The 16,154-nt window shown below is 38.9% G+C and overlaps 1 protein-coding gene across 1 annotated transcript; it reads left to right on the top strand.

Annotated features, from left to right (window-relative positions):
- Positions 1-2,493: 2,493 nt before the first annotated feature.
- Positions 2,494-14,273, top strand: LOC308302428 (homeobox protein EMX1-like; the record flags this gene model as incomplete). The annotated part of the gene is made up of 3 exons (XM_080746682.1): positions 2,494-2,938; positions 11,206-11,390; positions 14,106-14,273. The coding sequence occupies 3 exons, from the start codon at positions 2,494-2,496 to the stop codon at positions 14,271-14,273; spliced, it is 798 nt and encodes a 265-aa protein (XP_080602808.1).
- Between the last annotated feature and the right edge of the window lie 1,881 nt (positions 14,274-16,154).

Here is a 16,154-nt window from a genome sequence, read left to right as displayed (position 1 = left end):
ACGGCTGAACTGTCCACTCCCTACATGTATATATTATTGCACTCTACAGAACGGGGGGCTTTGTTAATCCCATGGGTGAAATTCAGTACTGTTATGTCTGGCTTGTTTATATACAGAAAGTCAGATTTATTTTATTTGCTGAAAATGTATGTTTAACAAAAACTGCCTTGCCTTTCATACAACCACTCAACGCACAGTGTTGCCCTACTGGTCACTGAGAACTGACCAGTAACCAGTGTTTTTTACAGTTGATTGCTGAGAGCTGGCCAGTACAACCACAGACTAATACTGTGAGTGATTGGTGATTCCCTCGCTCAAGGGGAGGTAGGGGAATACACGTAGGTCAGGGTTCTTCTGAGACCAGTGTTCTTTGATGGCTAAAACATCCCTATTTTTATATAAATAAAGGCGGTTTATTTTTATAAGAGGTTTCTCTGTTTTAAGAACCTTACCCAACCCAGTGACACGTTGGCTAATGTGTTTGTAGTAAAATATATTTGCCTTATATGTTACCATTTTGGTTGTTGCGGTATAGTTTTTTGTTTATTTGTTGCAGGACATTGGACATTTTTTTTTAGTGTTTGGAGGTTTGTCTCTCCCAATGCACGAGCACTTTTGACTGTAGTTTACCTGTAGTTTAGTTTACCTGGCTGTAGATTTACAGTAACTGCTCTTGAGATTCTCTCTCCTGTCTTCATACTTCCATGTTTTGTTTTGTTTTTTTCCTTCATGTTTTTTGGGAAATAAAATCTTGTGAAGTAATACAGTTTAATTTGACACCCATCAACTTTATTGTCACATCACAGGTTTACCAGTGTAAAGAAGTGGGCAAGCTCCATATGTAGTTTTCAGGGGAGGGGAAAGTAGAAATTATGGAACACAAGACAACAGTATATTGTTATTCAAAAATACGACATAATGTTGCTATTAGAAACCATACGCTCGAGACAATATACAGTCTATAGTCGCAAGTCTATAATATAGGCACACAGAATTCCGTGGTACTGACATAACCACTTTTGTCCTGCTGTCCCTGTTTGGGGCAGGTCGTAAGCCAAAAAATGCAAACAATTTTTAAAAAGTGTGTTGTGACCTTGTCGTCACATTCAATCGTCTATTTTAGCGATTCATCATACAATGTAGTACAGCTAAAGAGAGGACACTTAATGCTGTATAGGTGTGTGCATATTTGTCTGTGTGCCGTGTGCATAGGTCGGTGCCATGGCATTGGTCCGAAGGTTTATTAGTCTGAAGGTTCATTAGTCTGAATTTGTTAAGAATACTGTGCACCTACTGAGGCAATAGGGGAAGAAAATACAATTTGTTCAAAAGGGGACTCTTATCACTTTTCTACTCACTCAGGTGTCACTGGATGATCAAAACCTCCATGATTAATCCCAAATGGGAAGACGAGTTGATGATGGAATTAAGTTTGGAAAGGAGCTTTGTAAATGATCATCTTCTCTTCATCGTGTGCTCGTTTGGGGTTCATTCGATTCAAGTTAGTGCATAGAGCTGATTTTTGAAAATGTAAATATTTCTTATCATAGGCATAGTACATAATAATGGGTTTTCCCATACAGTAGGTCTCTTGTAATTCCCGATAATGACCACAGGAGGGGAGAAGAGGACAAGTGATAGAGTTGGTGAAGCTGAAGGACGCTCTTTCTGAACCGTTGTGATATGAACATTTCCTCAGAACTATGGTTCAATTCCTATCAATACTAATATCAATAAAAACAGTATAAAACTAATACATGTATTATAAATAAATAAACCACCCACACTACAGGCATGTAAAAAATAAATAGGCTTATATTTCTCTATATTGCTCTTTTCACTCTAATATAGAGGGAAGAGAGTAATTAATCATTTTTTATTTTACAAAAGTTATAATTATTAAACACTTTAAATGCGTCTGCGCATGCTCACTGGCACTTTTGTTATCCTGGGTGGGCGGGGCTCGGGGCAGGTGTTGAGTCGCTGGAGCTGTGCGCTGTCAGAAGGCTGCTGATCCTTCCTCACGTTAATAAGTAGCCTGCACTGGTCACGAGCGTTTAGAGACTCAAAACTAATTAACTAATTAGCTTTTTATGAAAACTGGAGGTTGAAATTATGAAAAAATAGAAGAGGAGCCATCTAATTAGAGTTTAATGCTTTGCCGGTTTTTCCCTTTTCTTTTTCTCTTTGAGGAAATGTAAGGACTAGAAAAATACTAAATAATCAGCCGCTACTAGGCTATTGTGAGAACCAGGTTTAGCTACGAGATACAAATTGATTTATTACGAGATTACTTATTTATTACGAGATATAGGCCTACAGACTGTCGTAATAAACAACACGGCACAATTAGAGGCTTACCAGGTGGAACTTGGGAGTTAATATGGATTTTTCACCTGGGACTTTTTTAAAGAATCAGAGATCGTAGATACTTTTTTTGGCTGGATTTGCGTATACTTCATCATCGCCACCATTATCACCACCATCATCAGAATGTTCCGACAGGGCAACAACAACAAGTGCTTCACCATCGAGTCTCTGGTGGGCAAAGATCCGAACGTCGGTTCCTCGAACCCGGCCACAGCCATGGGTCTGGTGGGGTCGTCTCCTCCTCCGGCTGACGACCCCATCAGACCCACCGCCCTGCGGTTCGGGGAGCTGGGCTCCTGTTTCGGGACCACCGCCGCCGCCAACCCAGCAGCCTCCACCACCGGCGGCAGCAGGTCCCTGTACGTCCCTGCAGAGCACATCCTCTCCCCGGCATCCTTCCACCGAGAGCCGCCCGGGGCCGGCGCGCAGCACCACCATCACCACCACCACGGGGTCCACCACCACATCCCGGCTCACAGCTTCTTCGCCGCCGCCAGCCAAAGAGATGCGTTCAGCTTCTACCCCTGGGTGCTGCGCAACCGGTACCTGCACGGACACCGCTTCCAAGGTGAGGGACTCGGTTATCGAATATCGATCGATTGATTGATTGATTGTTGTTTCTCAACGTAGGGTCCGGGGACCACCAAGGGGTCCACATCATCATGGACCCTTGTGGGGGTCTGTAACTCTTGAGAGTGTATACATATGATATGGAAGCGTGTTATAATGGACCCTTTGGTTCCATTTGTACAATCTCGGAGTTGATTTTAGGGTGTAGATTTGGATCCCAGACATTGGAAAAAAAGGTGTGAAATTGGGGGTCCTTTTCACATAAAAGAAACTGGGGGTCCTTGAAATAAAATAAAAAAAGGCTGAGAATCACTGATCTAATGATTTTGTTTTTGTCTGTTAACGGATTTTGAACGAGATGGGGTTTATTTATTTTTAAACCAAGGGGTCCATGATTTGTTTACATTTGTAGTCGGTCTCAGCATTAATGAATATGCTACATTTTCATGGATAACAGGTTAGATCATAAGACTTAATTGTGTTATTAATCTAGGCATATTGTTTGATTTTATTTGTATTGCAACTGTCCGAGCATATTCGTACAATATATAAATTACGTTGTCTTAATCTATCTAGTTGTGTTAGTCTATATCTAGTTTGAACCACGTTGAATTTGATATTTGCTGATTCAATTTATAAGATTCTCAATCTTGTAAAGGAACACTTTGAAGGATTTAGGTCCAAACATTATATTCTTTGCAGCATCTATTCAATCATGAACCAATATGCCTAATCAAATCCATGTCCACCGTAAAATGAACACAAAAACAATTGCAATTTGCAAATGATTCATACTTAAACTGTATAATTTAATAATAAAATAATGAAAACAAAGAACATTTCGGATTTCTTTGTTTATAATTAATTAAAAAAACAGCGTCGATTTCACAGAGAATAATATGCTATTCTTAACACTGTTAACTGAAAATAAATAACGGCTTTGTTTGTTTGTTTAAATTTTGTGCACAAAAAACTATAACGTTTTAGCCCATGTTTGATTAACATATAGGCCTGCCTATCTAATCTGAAAATATAATTAACAGCAGGTTGTATAGAAATGACAGATGAACAGAGACAGACAAAAGAAACAAATAGATAACATTGTTATTATGTAATATGCATTATCACAAACTGAACCACGCATGCATGTGAAATAGAAAATTAGAAAGAAGGCTAAATAAATATTATATCATTTAGTAAGTTATTTTGTAATAAATCCATGAATGTCTCTTTGTCTATCCTTTCTGGTTATTGTGTTGTTAAATTACAGTAAAATAACTACAAAAAATTTAACAAAATGGTCACTTGACAAAATGGTATATTCCCAGGTCAGCTGCACAGGTGCAATTAATTATTGTTAATTGTGGCACGTTTACTAACATGCCAAGTTTAGCTGCACTTGAACAACCGTTCCAGGCTGCCATATCCAGCCCAAAAAACATAGAAACGGGGGGAAAATTGAATGTAGGCCTACTTCTTAAAATAAATGTAGGCCTATCATGCCTTTAACATTTTCTGAACTGACGCCACGCATGAACTCTATCAATATAAATCCTTATCCCCCTGAGACTGAGACGGAGACAGAAACAATTCATTCCGTAGGCCCCGATCGTAGTCAAGTGACACCGTTGTAGGCCTACGGGGTTTAGAATGGTGTTGAGAAACCCGACCTAAACCAATAAAAACACGTTAAAGGACTTAAAACCCGAAAGGGAATAGTTCTTAATTAGCCTACATTAATACATCACATTTCAGTTTGTTGTTGTTGTTATTTTTAGGCCTACTGCTGTTTTATGTATTTTGTTTAATTATCATTAATTGGTTACTGCCAGTGTAGGGCTGTCACGAAAAGATTATGACATTTTAGATGACGATTAATTGTCACTCAGATAATTCAGATTAACGATTTAATTGTGTTTTTTGTTGTTGACAATTACATTTCTGTTTGGCTTGTATAGGCTTTGAAGTTGCACATGGCTGGCAGATATGACACATAACGTAAATATACAAAGAAATGAAGGACATATTTGACAACTTTACACTTTAAAAAGAACATTGATAGTGAAAATAGCTGATCTACAAGCCCGACGCGTTGTGAGCTTGTAGATCTGCTATTTCCACTACTTTTTGAAAGTGTTTGAAACTACATTATTTCTCAACAGGGAAACGATTATGCAAAATAATTCGCAATTACCTCAAATAATTGCGATTAGACGATTATGTAATAATTGTGACAGCCCTATATGCCAGTGCCTGGTAATAATAATTATTGGTGATGTTGTTACCTTTTCGTCATATTTTATTTCGTTGAATATAGGCTACAGTATCAGATTTTGGATGCTATATTTTATTTTAATATAGAACGACCAGATTAAAAAAAGGGACAAACATGTCACTTTGCTAATGCATGCCAATGATCAAAAACAGAACGTTTATGATGTTGATAATTGTGCATTTAATTTATGATAATAATAGGAAATGATATATCATTATCAGGGTTGTTAAGGTGGAGAAAATGTTGATACAACATAAATTAGAATTACATGTGTTTGTTAATGAATATAACAATGAAACCATGTTTAATATAGCCACATATAACGAATGTTTATGGCTGTGTAAAAACTAAAATCTGTGTTCACAGAACTAAACAAACAGAATACATTTTATGTATTCTCTCCCCTCCCCTTCCACATACACTATCCTTGTTGAGACAAGACTAATTAGGACATATCATATGATATAAAGATATTATGGTGAGTTCACAGATATCATGTCAGGGTTACGTTCACACAGGGTCCTGAACGGAAAGACAGTTGTAGTTTTGATATCAGTAGAAAGGGATTCTCGTTTTTTTTCTTCTTTTTTTTCTATCAATACTCATCCCATGGAGACTTGAGTTCAATAATATTTTTTAGTTTTTGTCGCATTCCAAAGCCAATAATTTGGGGAGACTCTTACTTTGTAACATTGCATGCATTTGGGTCCCTATCCGAAATCAACGGGGGTACATTTATTATAATCAAATTATTGGCTTAGGAATGCAAAAACAAACAAAAAAAATATTATTGAACTCAAGGCTCAAGTCTCCAAGTACAGTAGAGTACAGTACTTTATTGAGTATTTCCAATTTCCAATACTTTTACTTCTACTCCACTACATCTCGGATCAAATATTGTACTTTTACTCCACAACATTTATTTGAAAACTTTACTAGTTACTTTGCAGATATAAATGATTATTATATTATAAAACATAGACCCACTTTTAGCCCTATTATACCAAGGCTATTTGAAAATAGCCGATCTACAAGCTTGTAGATCTGCTATTTTCAAACATTTTTTACTTTTACTTTTGGTACTTTAAGTATATTTTGATGCCAATACTTTCATACTTTTACTCAAGTACATTTTGAATTCCTGACTTTTACTTGTAAGGGTGCCCTCAAACCAAAATACCTATGAGAGTGGGATCCGTGTTCCGCCAATGCATTTCAATGAGAGTGAAGCGGTTTCATGCCAGCAGAGGATTTCTGCAAAAAACGCTCCCTTCTCATTGAAATGCATTGGCGGAACGCGGATTCCACTCTCATAGGTATTTTGGTGTGTGAGGGCACCCGAGAAGGGAGCGTTTTTTGCAGAAATCCTCTGCTGGCATGAAACCGCTTCACTCTCATTGAAATGCATTGGCGGAACGTGGATTCCACTCTCATAGGTATTTTGGTGTGAGGGCACCCTAACAGAGTACTTCTACAGTGTAGCATTGATACTTTTATTTGGGTAAACAATTGGAGTACTTTTTCCACCACTGACTGAAACAGGGAAGGATACAGAATTCCTCATGGGGGAAAAAAGCTGACAAACTCCTTGACTTCACACAGCGTTCTGTTCTGACACATCAGCCAAGCAGCTTCCTATCTATGAGTAACACTGATTCGTCAGCTGCTTTACATTCTGTTGCACAAGCAAAGTGAGGAAACGGCAGTCAGAAATGGGAAATCAGTCAACAATTTGTGGTGATGATGAGATAATAAAATAACTAACATGCTTGTGTGCACTAAGGCCCATGATGACGCTAACACCTTGTGTGTGTGTGTGTGTGTGTGTGTGTGTGTGTGTGTGTGTGTGTGTGTGTGTGTGTGTGTGTGTGTGTGTGTGTGCGCGCGCGCGCACACGCACGTGTACATGCATGATATACTGTATGTATGTGCTTGTATTGTACACACGTGTGTGTGTGGGGGGGGGGGGGGGGGGGGCTGGTGGTGGGTGCGTGTGTGCATGATGATTGATGATTTTTCTTTAAGCTATTAAAAGTGTAATGAAGCCCAGCCCATATGGACTTAAAGGACACTTTTACATTTCATTTGACCATGACAATGAACCGATATGACAATTCACAGACAATAATCAAATTAATAACCAGCTAAAGCACTCAAGCTTCATACCGTACAGTACATGGTAGATTACATAAATAATACTTAAAATACACAACTTAAAATGAACAGTTGAGAGCAATTGAACTGTGCAAGTTACCCAGCAACCAGTCTTAACTACTGTCGGTGACTGGGTGCCGTCAAGTACGACCACACACAATCATGTGTAATAACTCTATCTCTTTCTGTTCTCACCTGTATGTAAAGTCAATGTTGACTTAATTTGAACAGTTGCAGTGTTGTGTTATGCTCTTCATTGCTGTGGACAGTTGGTAACAACATCACAAACTAGGATAATTGGCATAATAATAGGTAGTACAAAGTATTCCCCATTGTTGTTCACCAATTATTCTGTATTTATATTTTTATTCTTATTTTTATTTTTCAGTCTTAATATTTAAGGAACATTTGAGACGTGGGAGCTGCAGCCCAGTACATCTGGGAGCTGCGCTGCCCAGTACAACCACAGTATTCTACTGTTGGTCATTTAGCAGTTTTATTGAAGCAGTTGAGTGTTGGCAATTGATGCCTTGCACAATGGCACCACAACATATAAGGCATTAATAATTCACAATCTCTGCTGTGTTTCCGAGCTGGTTTGGGGGATTTGGGCCAATACCCGTGTGGCGAGGAGCCTTCACCTGCTGACATGACAGTGACCTACAGCAGGGGTTGTCAAACCTTTTTGACTCCTGTGATTAACATTTTCATCCACGGCACCCCTAAATTACACTGTTCATTTTTAGAACCTAACATTATATTATGCAATGTAAATATGCACATCTTTCAACCTGAGATACGGTAGGCTATGTCAAGGAGAAATTGCCGAAAATAACATCACGTTTAGCCACTTGAACCCCAGCATCCCTATTCTGGAGGGAAGGTTTACCAAAAAATGGAAAAATAACTCAAGTACAGTGCAAACCAGGTCTGTTTTACTAAGCATAGTGAAGTGATATTGATGTAGTGATATTGATGAATTCCAAATATCAAATTATTCTGCAGCACCCCTGGACTGGCATCACGGGTGCCACAGCACCCACTTTAGGAAAGCCTGACCTATACAGTACAGTAGGCCAGTCCAACGAGATGGGAGCCGTTCTGTGTCGACTGAACCTTTTGCATGTGAATACAGATCCTGTACAACAGTTCATCAGTCAGGCGTCCTATACAGCCACACCAGGACAGACCACACCGCTCAGGGCTGAACCAGGTTCTTTGCGTGTGCGTGTCTGCGGTGGGCCGTTTTCTCCGTCTCTTTTCAAACCGCCTCGCAACTTTCCATAAGGCGGTTCAAAATAATTCCTAGATCTATTTGCTTATGTAAAATGTTTTTTGTAACTTTACGTGCAATTTTAATAAACCGTCAGAAAGGCGGCGGCAGGGTCCCAGATGTTGTCACCGTGTGGCTTTGGGACGGTCACGAACACAATGAGAGCAGAGAGTAAACTTCGTTGCACTATTGTCTGGGTTTGAATAAAATCCGAGGCATCTATGAGATCGGATTTGTTTAATTGCACATCAATTCACCTGACAAACAATTGGATTTTGCATCTTCTCAAGCATGACACGTTTATCTGTGATGGTCGTTAACTGATGGCCTCGTATTTACATTTAAATGTATATTTCTATATTTGTATCCAAATCAGGCCCCTAATGTCACACGGAAGGGAATGATAGGACTACATTTGTTTTAGTCATAATTCATTGTGTAGTGGCATAATGCTTTTAGGTGGTCAGTGGTTAGTGAGCAGACCTTAGACCAGCTAACAGAGAAGCATAGGAGACTTGTCATCGATACTCTTTATAATGGCAGGTTACTTGTCTTTAGATTATTGTCCAATTTGATGTTTTTTTGTCAGTGGTATAACATAAGTACATGTACTCAAGTACAATTTTGAGGTATTTTTTTACTTTACTGGAGTATTTACAAATGTCAGTACTTTTACTCCACTACATCTCAGAGGCAAATATTGTACTTTTACTCCACCACAATTATATGAAAGCTTTAGATACAAAACACACTGACCACTTCAAACATATATATATTTAGACCATTTGAAAATAGACGATCTACAAGCTCACAATGGATTTTTACACATTTTACATTTGAAAATGTGAAATGGGACACTCTGCACAATGTGTACTTTCTACTTTTGTTACTTTTTGTTACCAATACTTTCGTACATTTACTCAAGTACATTTTAAATTCCGGACTTTTACTTGTAGCAGAGTGTTTCTACTGTTTTGTACTTTTACTTATAATATATAACTAATAATTGAGTACTTTTTCTCTGCTGGTTTTTGTACTTCTGGAATAAATGGTGTTTGGCGTAGTTTTGCTCTACTGCGTTATTGAGGGCATTTCTTTGTATTCTGGCGATGGGCTTACAGAGTTCTGTATTTTGGGTTACTTCCAAGTTTTGGAAGTCCTGTTTTGTATGTGGTGTTTTGTAACAGTAACAGTCAGGTTCTCAAACATTTTCCTATCAAGGACCCCCATATTATGTATTAGGCAACAGACCTTGAAAAAAAAGGGGGGGACATTAGCATTAGATTTAGTATTCTATAACTGTCTGTAGGTTCTTATGCATACATTCTCGGCTAACTTCTAGCCAAATACTATGAAATTAACCACATTCAACCTGGAATCCATATTTCTTGGGGGGAAATCTCACTCTTTCGATGGGTAATTCTTTCGACAACCAGCGTCGGCAGGTTAGATACTCACCCTTAACATTCACCTGCGTCGAAAGAATGGACCGTCGAACAGATGCTATGTCGCAATATCGACACGCTCCCATTTCTTGGGCATGTCATTATTCGTTGCTGTCATACAGAAACCTCTTACTAGTATCTCTATATTCTAACATTTTGTGTTTTTCATAACAATGCCCTACTTGATCATAATACAGCATACATGGGCAACTGGCGACTCGGGGGCCACATCATGCGGCCCCCACCTTCACTTGATGTGGCCCGCAGGTTAATATAGGAATACTGATATCGATTTCAGTTCTTCCAATTCCAAACATGTAAACATGACCGTTAATGACTTAATTAGCTTAATGACAAGTCTTTTTTGTGTCGAATGTATTTGTATTTCAGTTCATAAAATTAACATAAGTATAACTAAATGCATTTGAAATGAAATACATACAGGATTCCAATTTTTAAAAAAAGCTAAAATTATATAGGATTCCAATTCAAAAATAGCAAAAATAGCAGATCTACAAGCTCAACAAGCATCGCAGTGGGACACATTTTGAGCTTTGAGACCTCACATTGAGTGTTGTTGTTGAGTGTTGTAGCTTGAACTGTTGTTGCTTGTAGTGTGTGGTCATTAAGATTGTTGTAGTTTGTTAATCAGGGGTGTAATGTGAGGAATACATCATGACAAGGTCCTGTGCAGAGATAATTGACGCTGTAGTCATACAAACTGTTTACTATTACTGTTGTTTTTGAGCAATAAAAGTCACTTGGCTGAGGTTAGAAGACCTAAAACTATTGATACCATCTGCAAATATCATATAAATATGCTTGAATGCTCAAAGCGTGGATAAGTAAAATCAATGCTTTGATATCATGTCAATTTCTATAGTAGCCTATTTGATTAACATGTCATCGGACACAGACCTGAGTACATCTTAAGTTAAGATGTAGGTAAAACAGTAATACATATGGGATCTCTCTCTCTCTCTCTCTCTCTCTCTCTCTCTCTCTCTCTCTCTCTCTCTCTCACTCTCTCTCTCTCTCTCTCTCTCTCTCTCTCTCTCTCTCTCTCTCTCTCTCTCTCTCTCTCTCTCTCTCTCTCTCTCCCTTCCTCCCTCCTCCAGGAGAAGACAGTAGTCCAGAGAACCTGTTACTTCATGGTCCATTTTGCAGGAAACCAAAGCGGATCCGAACAGCGTTCTCTCCTTCTCAGCTGCTCCGGCTGGAACGAGCCTTTGAGAAAAACCATTATGTTGTGGGAACAGAAAGAAAACAACTGGCCTCAACTCTCTGTCTCACTGAAACACAAGTAAGACACACACACACACCTGTCTCACTGAACTGGATCAGACAGACTGGTCTTGCTAAAACACATACAATACAAATGGCAGGGTTCCCACAGTCATGAAATTCCTGTAAAAAAATACCAGTACTGGAAAAGTTTGGGAATTGATCAAGGGTCCTGGAAGGTCCTGGAAAAAATAGCTATGCATTGTATTTGGTTATTGATTTTGTTAATACCTCTCAAATTACAAATTAAACATGGGCCAAATTGTCAAATATTAGAAGCAGAAATTGTGAAAATAGCCGATCTACATGCTCACAACGCCTCGCAACATACACTACCTGTCTTTGGGCATTGCGCATAGGAGTAAGCGACCTGTTATTGAGCTGAATTATTGTTATTTAGTCCTGGAAATTGGGTTAAATATTCTGGAAAAGTTTTGGAAATTAATTGGTAAAAATGTGTGGGAACCCTGAAATGGTAAAGAAAGTGAATACGTAAAATATTAAAGACAGGCAGTGCTGTCTCACTGAAATAATAAAGGGGCAAACAAACAAACAAAGAAAGGGCAATATTCTTATGTGACATGTTGTATCATGTGATATTATAGAGAGATGGATTGATGGATGGATAGAGGGATGACTGAGTCACACTTCTTTCTAATCAAACCTGCTGTTTATCATCTGGTCGTCACGGTAACGTTACATGCCAATGCAAACCAATGATGCAATCGGTGACGATTATCTTTATTAGCTAATTTCACAATCAATCAACCAAGCAACCTATGAATCAGACACTCGGATAATATGACTCAGATGGTCTGTTTTATGCTTTTCTGTTCCGAGTGAACATTCCCTTCTCTTCTCTTCTCTTCTCTTCTCTTCTCTTCTCTTCTCTTCTCTTTTAAAAAAATATATTTTTACTTTACTGTAGTATATCCATTTCTTGATTTATAATTAATATAAGTAAGCCATTTACCATGAGAGGGAGTGGGTTGTTGGTTGATTTACCACTGTTTCAGGGTAAATCAGCCAACAGTGGTAAATCAGCCAACAACCCATGACCCTCGAATTGTAAATTGCTTTTCTACCACTTCTACCATATAAATGAAAGAAAACACAGTTGTAACTTGCAAGGTTATTTAGTCACAATCATTAATTGTTTCAGAACACAACAGTGGGCAGGGTCCATGAGCCAACTCAAGGTTGTTGACTGATTTACCACTGTTTTAAGCCAATCAGAATCCAGTATCTGAACATGTGACCACAACAAGTGGTAGAATAGCAGGTTTACAAGCTCACAACGCATCTAAATGTGACTAATTCTTCCACCACTGCCTGACAGCCACTGTAGATGTACAGTACAATGGCTTAACAACCTGGAAAGGAAATGTGATTTGTAGTGAAGACGTCAGGCAGGCTGCAGTAAATCATTACCTCGGGCAACACAGTCATCTTAGACGGTTTCAAGATGATTATCGGACAAAAAGTGATTACATAAATCTCTTGAATCTCTTGAATCTTAAAGAAACATTCCATGTACAACTACTGTGGAGACCTGCCCTAACCTGTCTGCATGTATGGGTGTATAGATAGGCCTAGATAGATACAGTAGACAGATATTAGTATAGATTAGGGTATTAACGACTCAAGTTTTTTTTCAAGTCGAATCGACTTACAGTAAAGTTGAAGTTGAATCTATCCATCGATCGACGTTATCATATTGGATGGTAGACTGTTCAACTTGAGCAACTTGTATGAAAGATCTGTCTCTTGACAACCGAATATAAATTGTTATAGGCCTATTATAACACATAGTAGGCCTACCTTTAGCCCTATACCCAGGCTATTTGAAAATAGAAGATTCATAAGCTCACAGCATGTCGCGCTGCGACGCATCTATGATCACAGCAGCTGCAGCCCATGATCAAGCCTAATTCATTTATTCTCCGTCCCGCGACGGTGTTGCATGCAGAGAATAGCAGACCTCTAAGCTCTCATAACGGGCACATCCACGAAGCAATGTGAGTGACATGTACTGTATGGGTGAAGCTTGAAGCCTTCATTGTTCTCAGCGTGCAATGCCGTCCGGCCTGTCCGTTGCGGCGGTTGGGTGAAGTTAAATGTCTCGCTAGGAGCGTATAGAGTTTAGCATTTGTAGTCCTACAGCGGCACGTTTTGGGGCAAACACAGTTGTTCTGATTGGAGTAGAACATTAGTTCTATGCCAATCAAACAATTGTAACATGGCCACTGTAGGACTACACTTGCTACACTCTATATACCACGCGTCTCACCACAGTCACCATTCAACAAGTAAGAGGTACGAATGAACTGAAACATGCGCTGAGACTGAGCGGTCCCCAAAATAACACATTTGGGGAATTGATTACATGAAACAGGCACCTAGGCATGCAGTCTCAAATAACTTTCTTCAACTTTCGACTTTCCCTGATGGGAGTCGACTTGAGTCGATTGAATCGATTGAATCGATTTGTCGATTTTTGGGTTAATGCCCTAGTATAGATAGATAGATATATATATAGATAGATAGATAGATAGATAGATAGATAGATAGATAGATAATTTAGATAGATTTTTTTAATGCTTCTTTTAATGCACTTTAAATGCTTGACATAATTATTCTCAATATTATAAAGCTTCATTGAGCTAACTGCTGTATAAGTAAAGGTGGTTGTTTCTATTCTATTAACCTTTTGCCCTCCATCCTGTGCCTTTAGGTGAAGGTCTGGTTCCAGAACCGCAGGACTAAACATAAACGTCAGAAGTTGGAAGAGGAGAGCCCCGAACACAACAAGAGAAAGGGCAGTCAGCACACCAATCGCTGGAGAGTCGCTACACAACAGAGCAACAGTCCTGAACAGATAGACATTCTGTCTGAAGACTAGACACACACACACACGCGCACGCACGCACGCACGCACGGCACACACGACTGATTGTTGATTTAAAAACTTGCTTAAAGTTTCTATTTGAGAACATGTAACTAGAATTTATTTAAGCACTATATTCAAAAAGCTCACAACGCACTGCGTTGCAACATGTTGTGAGATTTTAGATGGACAATTTCTTTATTAGTTTGAAAACTATTGAACATTTTCGCCAAGGCAAACAATCTAATAGTGAGGGCTCTAACAGTAACACACACACACACACACACGCACGCACGCACGCACGCACGCGTGCAGGTTTAACAGATGTTTATCAGGGAAAGTAGAGAAGCAGCAGGACATCAGTAATATAAAAGCACATGAAATCATGACAAACAAAAAGACTGAAGACACGTTTGGAGGAAACGATGGTCTGTGAGTGGAAGTGACTGACTGGTGGCTGAACAGAGCTTTTCCAACTTCCACTAAATTTTTTGACATGATGGATGGACTTTCAGAGGCTGTTGTTGAAACGGTTCTACAAATCACACTGTTGATACACTGGAAACTCTTAGAGACACGGGTAGCTAACAACCTTTTCCTTTGCTCAACGGAGCAAAGGGACGTTCATGGAGTGCCTGCTGCGTTTTGTGATCGAAATCAGAAACGGTTTGTTTTATAAGAATGTGGAAATGAGATGAAACCTGCATTGTTTGATTTGAGCTGGAATTCATTGGTCATCTTACAGAGACAAACAGCAGCAAACACTTAAATTACAGATATAATGAGGGTTTAAGCTGAACTCTGGGACTTAATTGAATGAATAAATGGTCATTGTTATACAGTAAATTATAACTAGTCCATCTGCAGTAGTTGGAGGTGGTCTCCCTACTCTTCCCTTGAGCAATAGACCCTGATGTTGGGTAGGACACCTACTGGTTGACGAGTAGAACTGCCTGAAACCCATGAACGCAATATCTCCTTTAGTCAAGTGAGGATTGTGCGGTATATGTTTGGTCTTCCACACGGGAGACCTGGATTTTGAGTCTCGGGTAGGACAGAAAACCTCCAGATTGCAGCTTAAATTGAAAATTAAGTGGGACAGTTGATACAGACGGTATGTCTCTGTAGGACAGACAATGCTGTTTGTAGGACATTGAAGAGACACTTCTTGTTTGTTTTGAGAGAAAATCTAAAAGCCCTGAAACTTGCCTCTCTGACGTCTACACGCGGTAGTTTCAAATCTTTCTTCCTTTAAATGTAGGTATTTATGTAAATGATTTAAAAAGTATTCTATGCATCTGATGAATATAATGTGTTGGTTTCTTGTGCCATCCTCCTCAACCCTGACCTGTCCTTCATTCCTTTCATAGTCTGTCTTTCTGGAATGTTTCTACAAGAAAAATAAGAATTACCTCATGAAAATATCATTTTCAGCATACATTCCTGATAAAAGAAAAAACATCTCCATACATAATGTAGCACTTCTTAGTGAAATCTATTTTTTCATTGCTTTAAAGACATTCGGGTTATAATGCACTACCTGTCATTTTACGCTTGAAAAGGAAACGTTCTAATTTGTGTTTTTATTTTAAAAATAAACAGTTTTTCCTCATGTTGTGCGTGTTAACTTTTATACTTTAAAATATACTGTATCTGATTTCATATTGTGAACTAGAAAAGCATCTGCCAGGACGTGATACATCTTGATCAAAATGAATGACCCCAGAGATAACTTGTGAGTTTTAGACAAAATCAGTGTTTTGAAGGAAACACTACATAGCGGAAAATCTTGTGGCCTCGCCTCTATATGCAGAGTTGTGTCATGATCTAAGGCAGTGGTTCTCAACCTTTTTGGCTGGTGCCCCCCCAGAAAGACTTGGCCATGGCTCGCGACCG

This window comes from Nannobrachium achirus (genome assembly GCF_963921795.1).
Source record: "Nannobrachium achirus genome assembly, chromosome: 17".
NCBI lineage: Eukaryota > Metazoa > Chordata > Actinopteri > Myctophiformes > Myctophidae > Nannobrachium > Nannobrachium achirus.
This window is presented reverse-complemented; position numbering and strand designations above follow the sequence as displayed.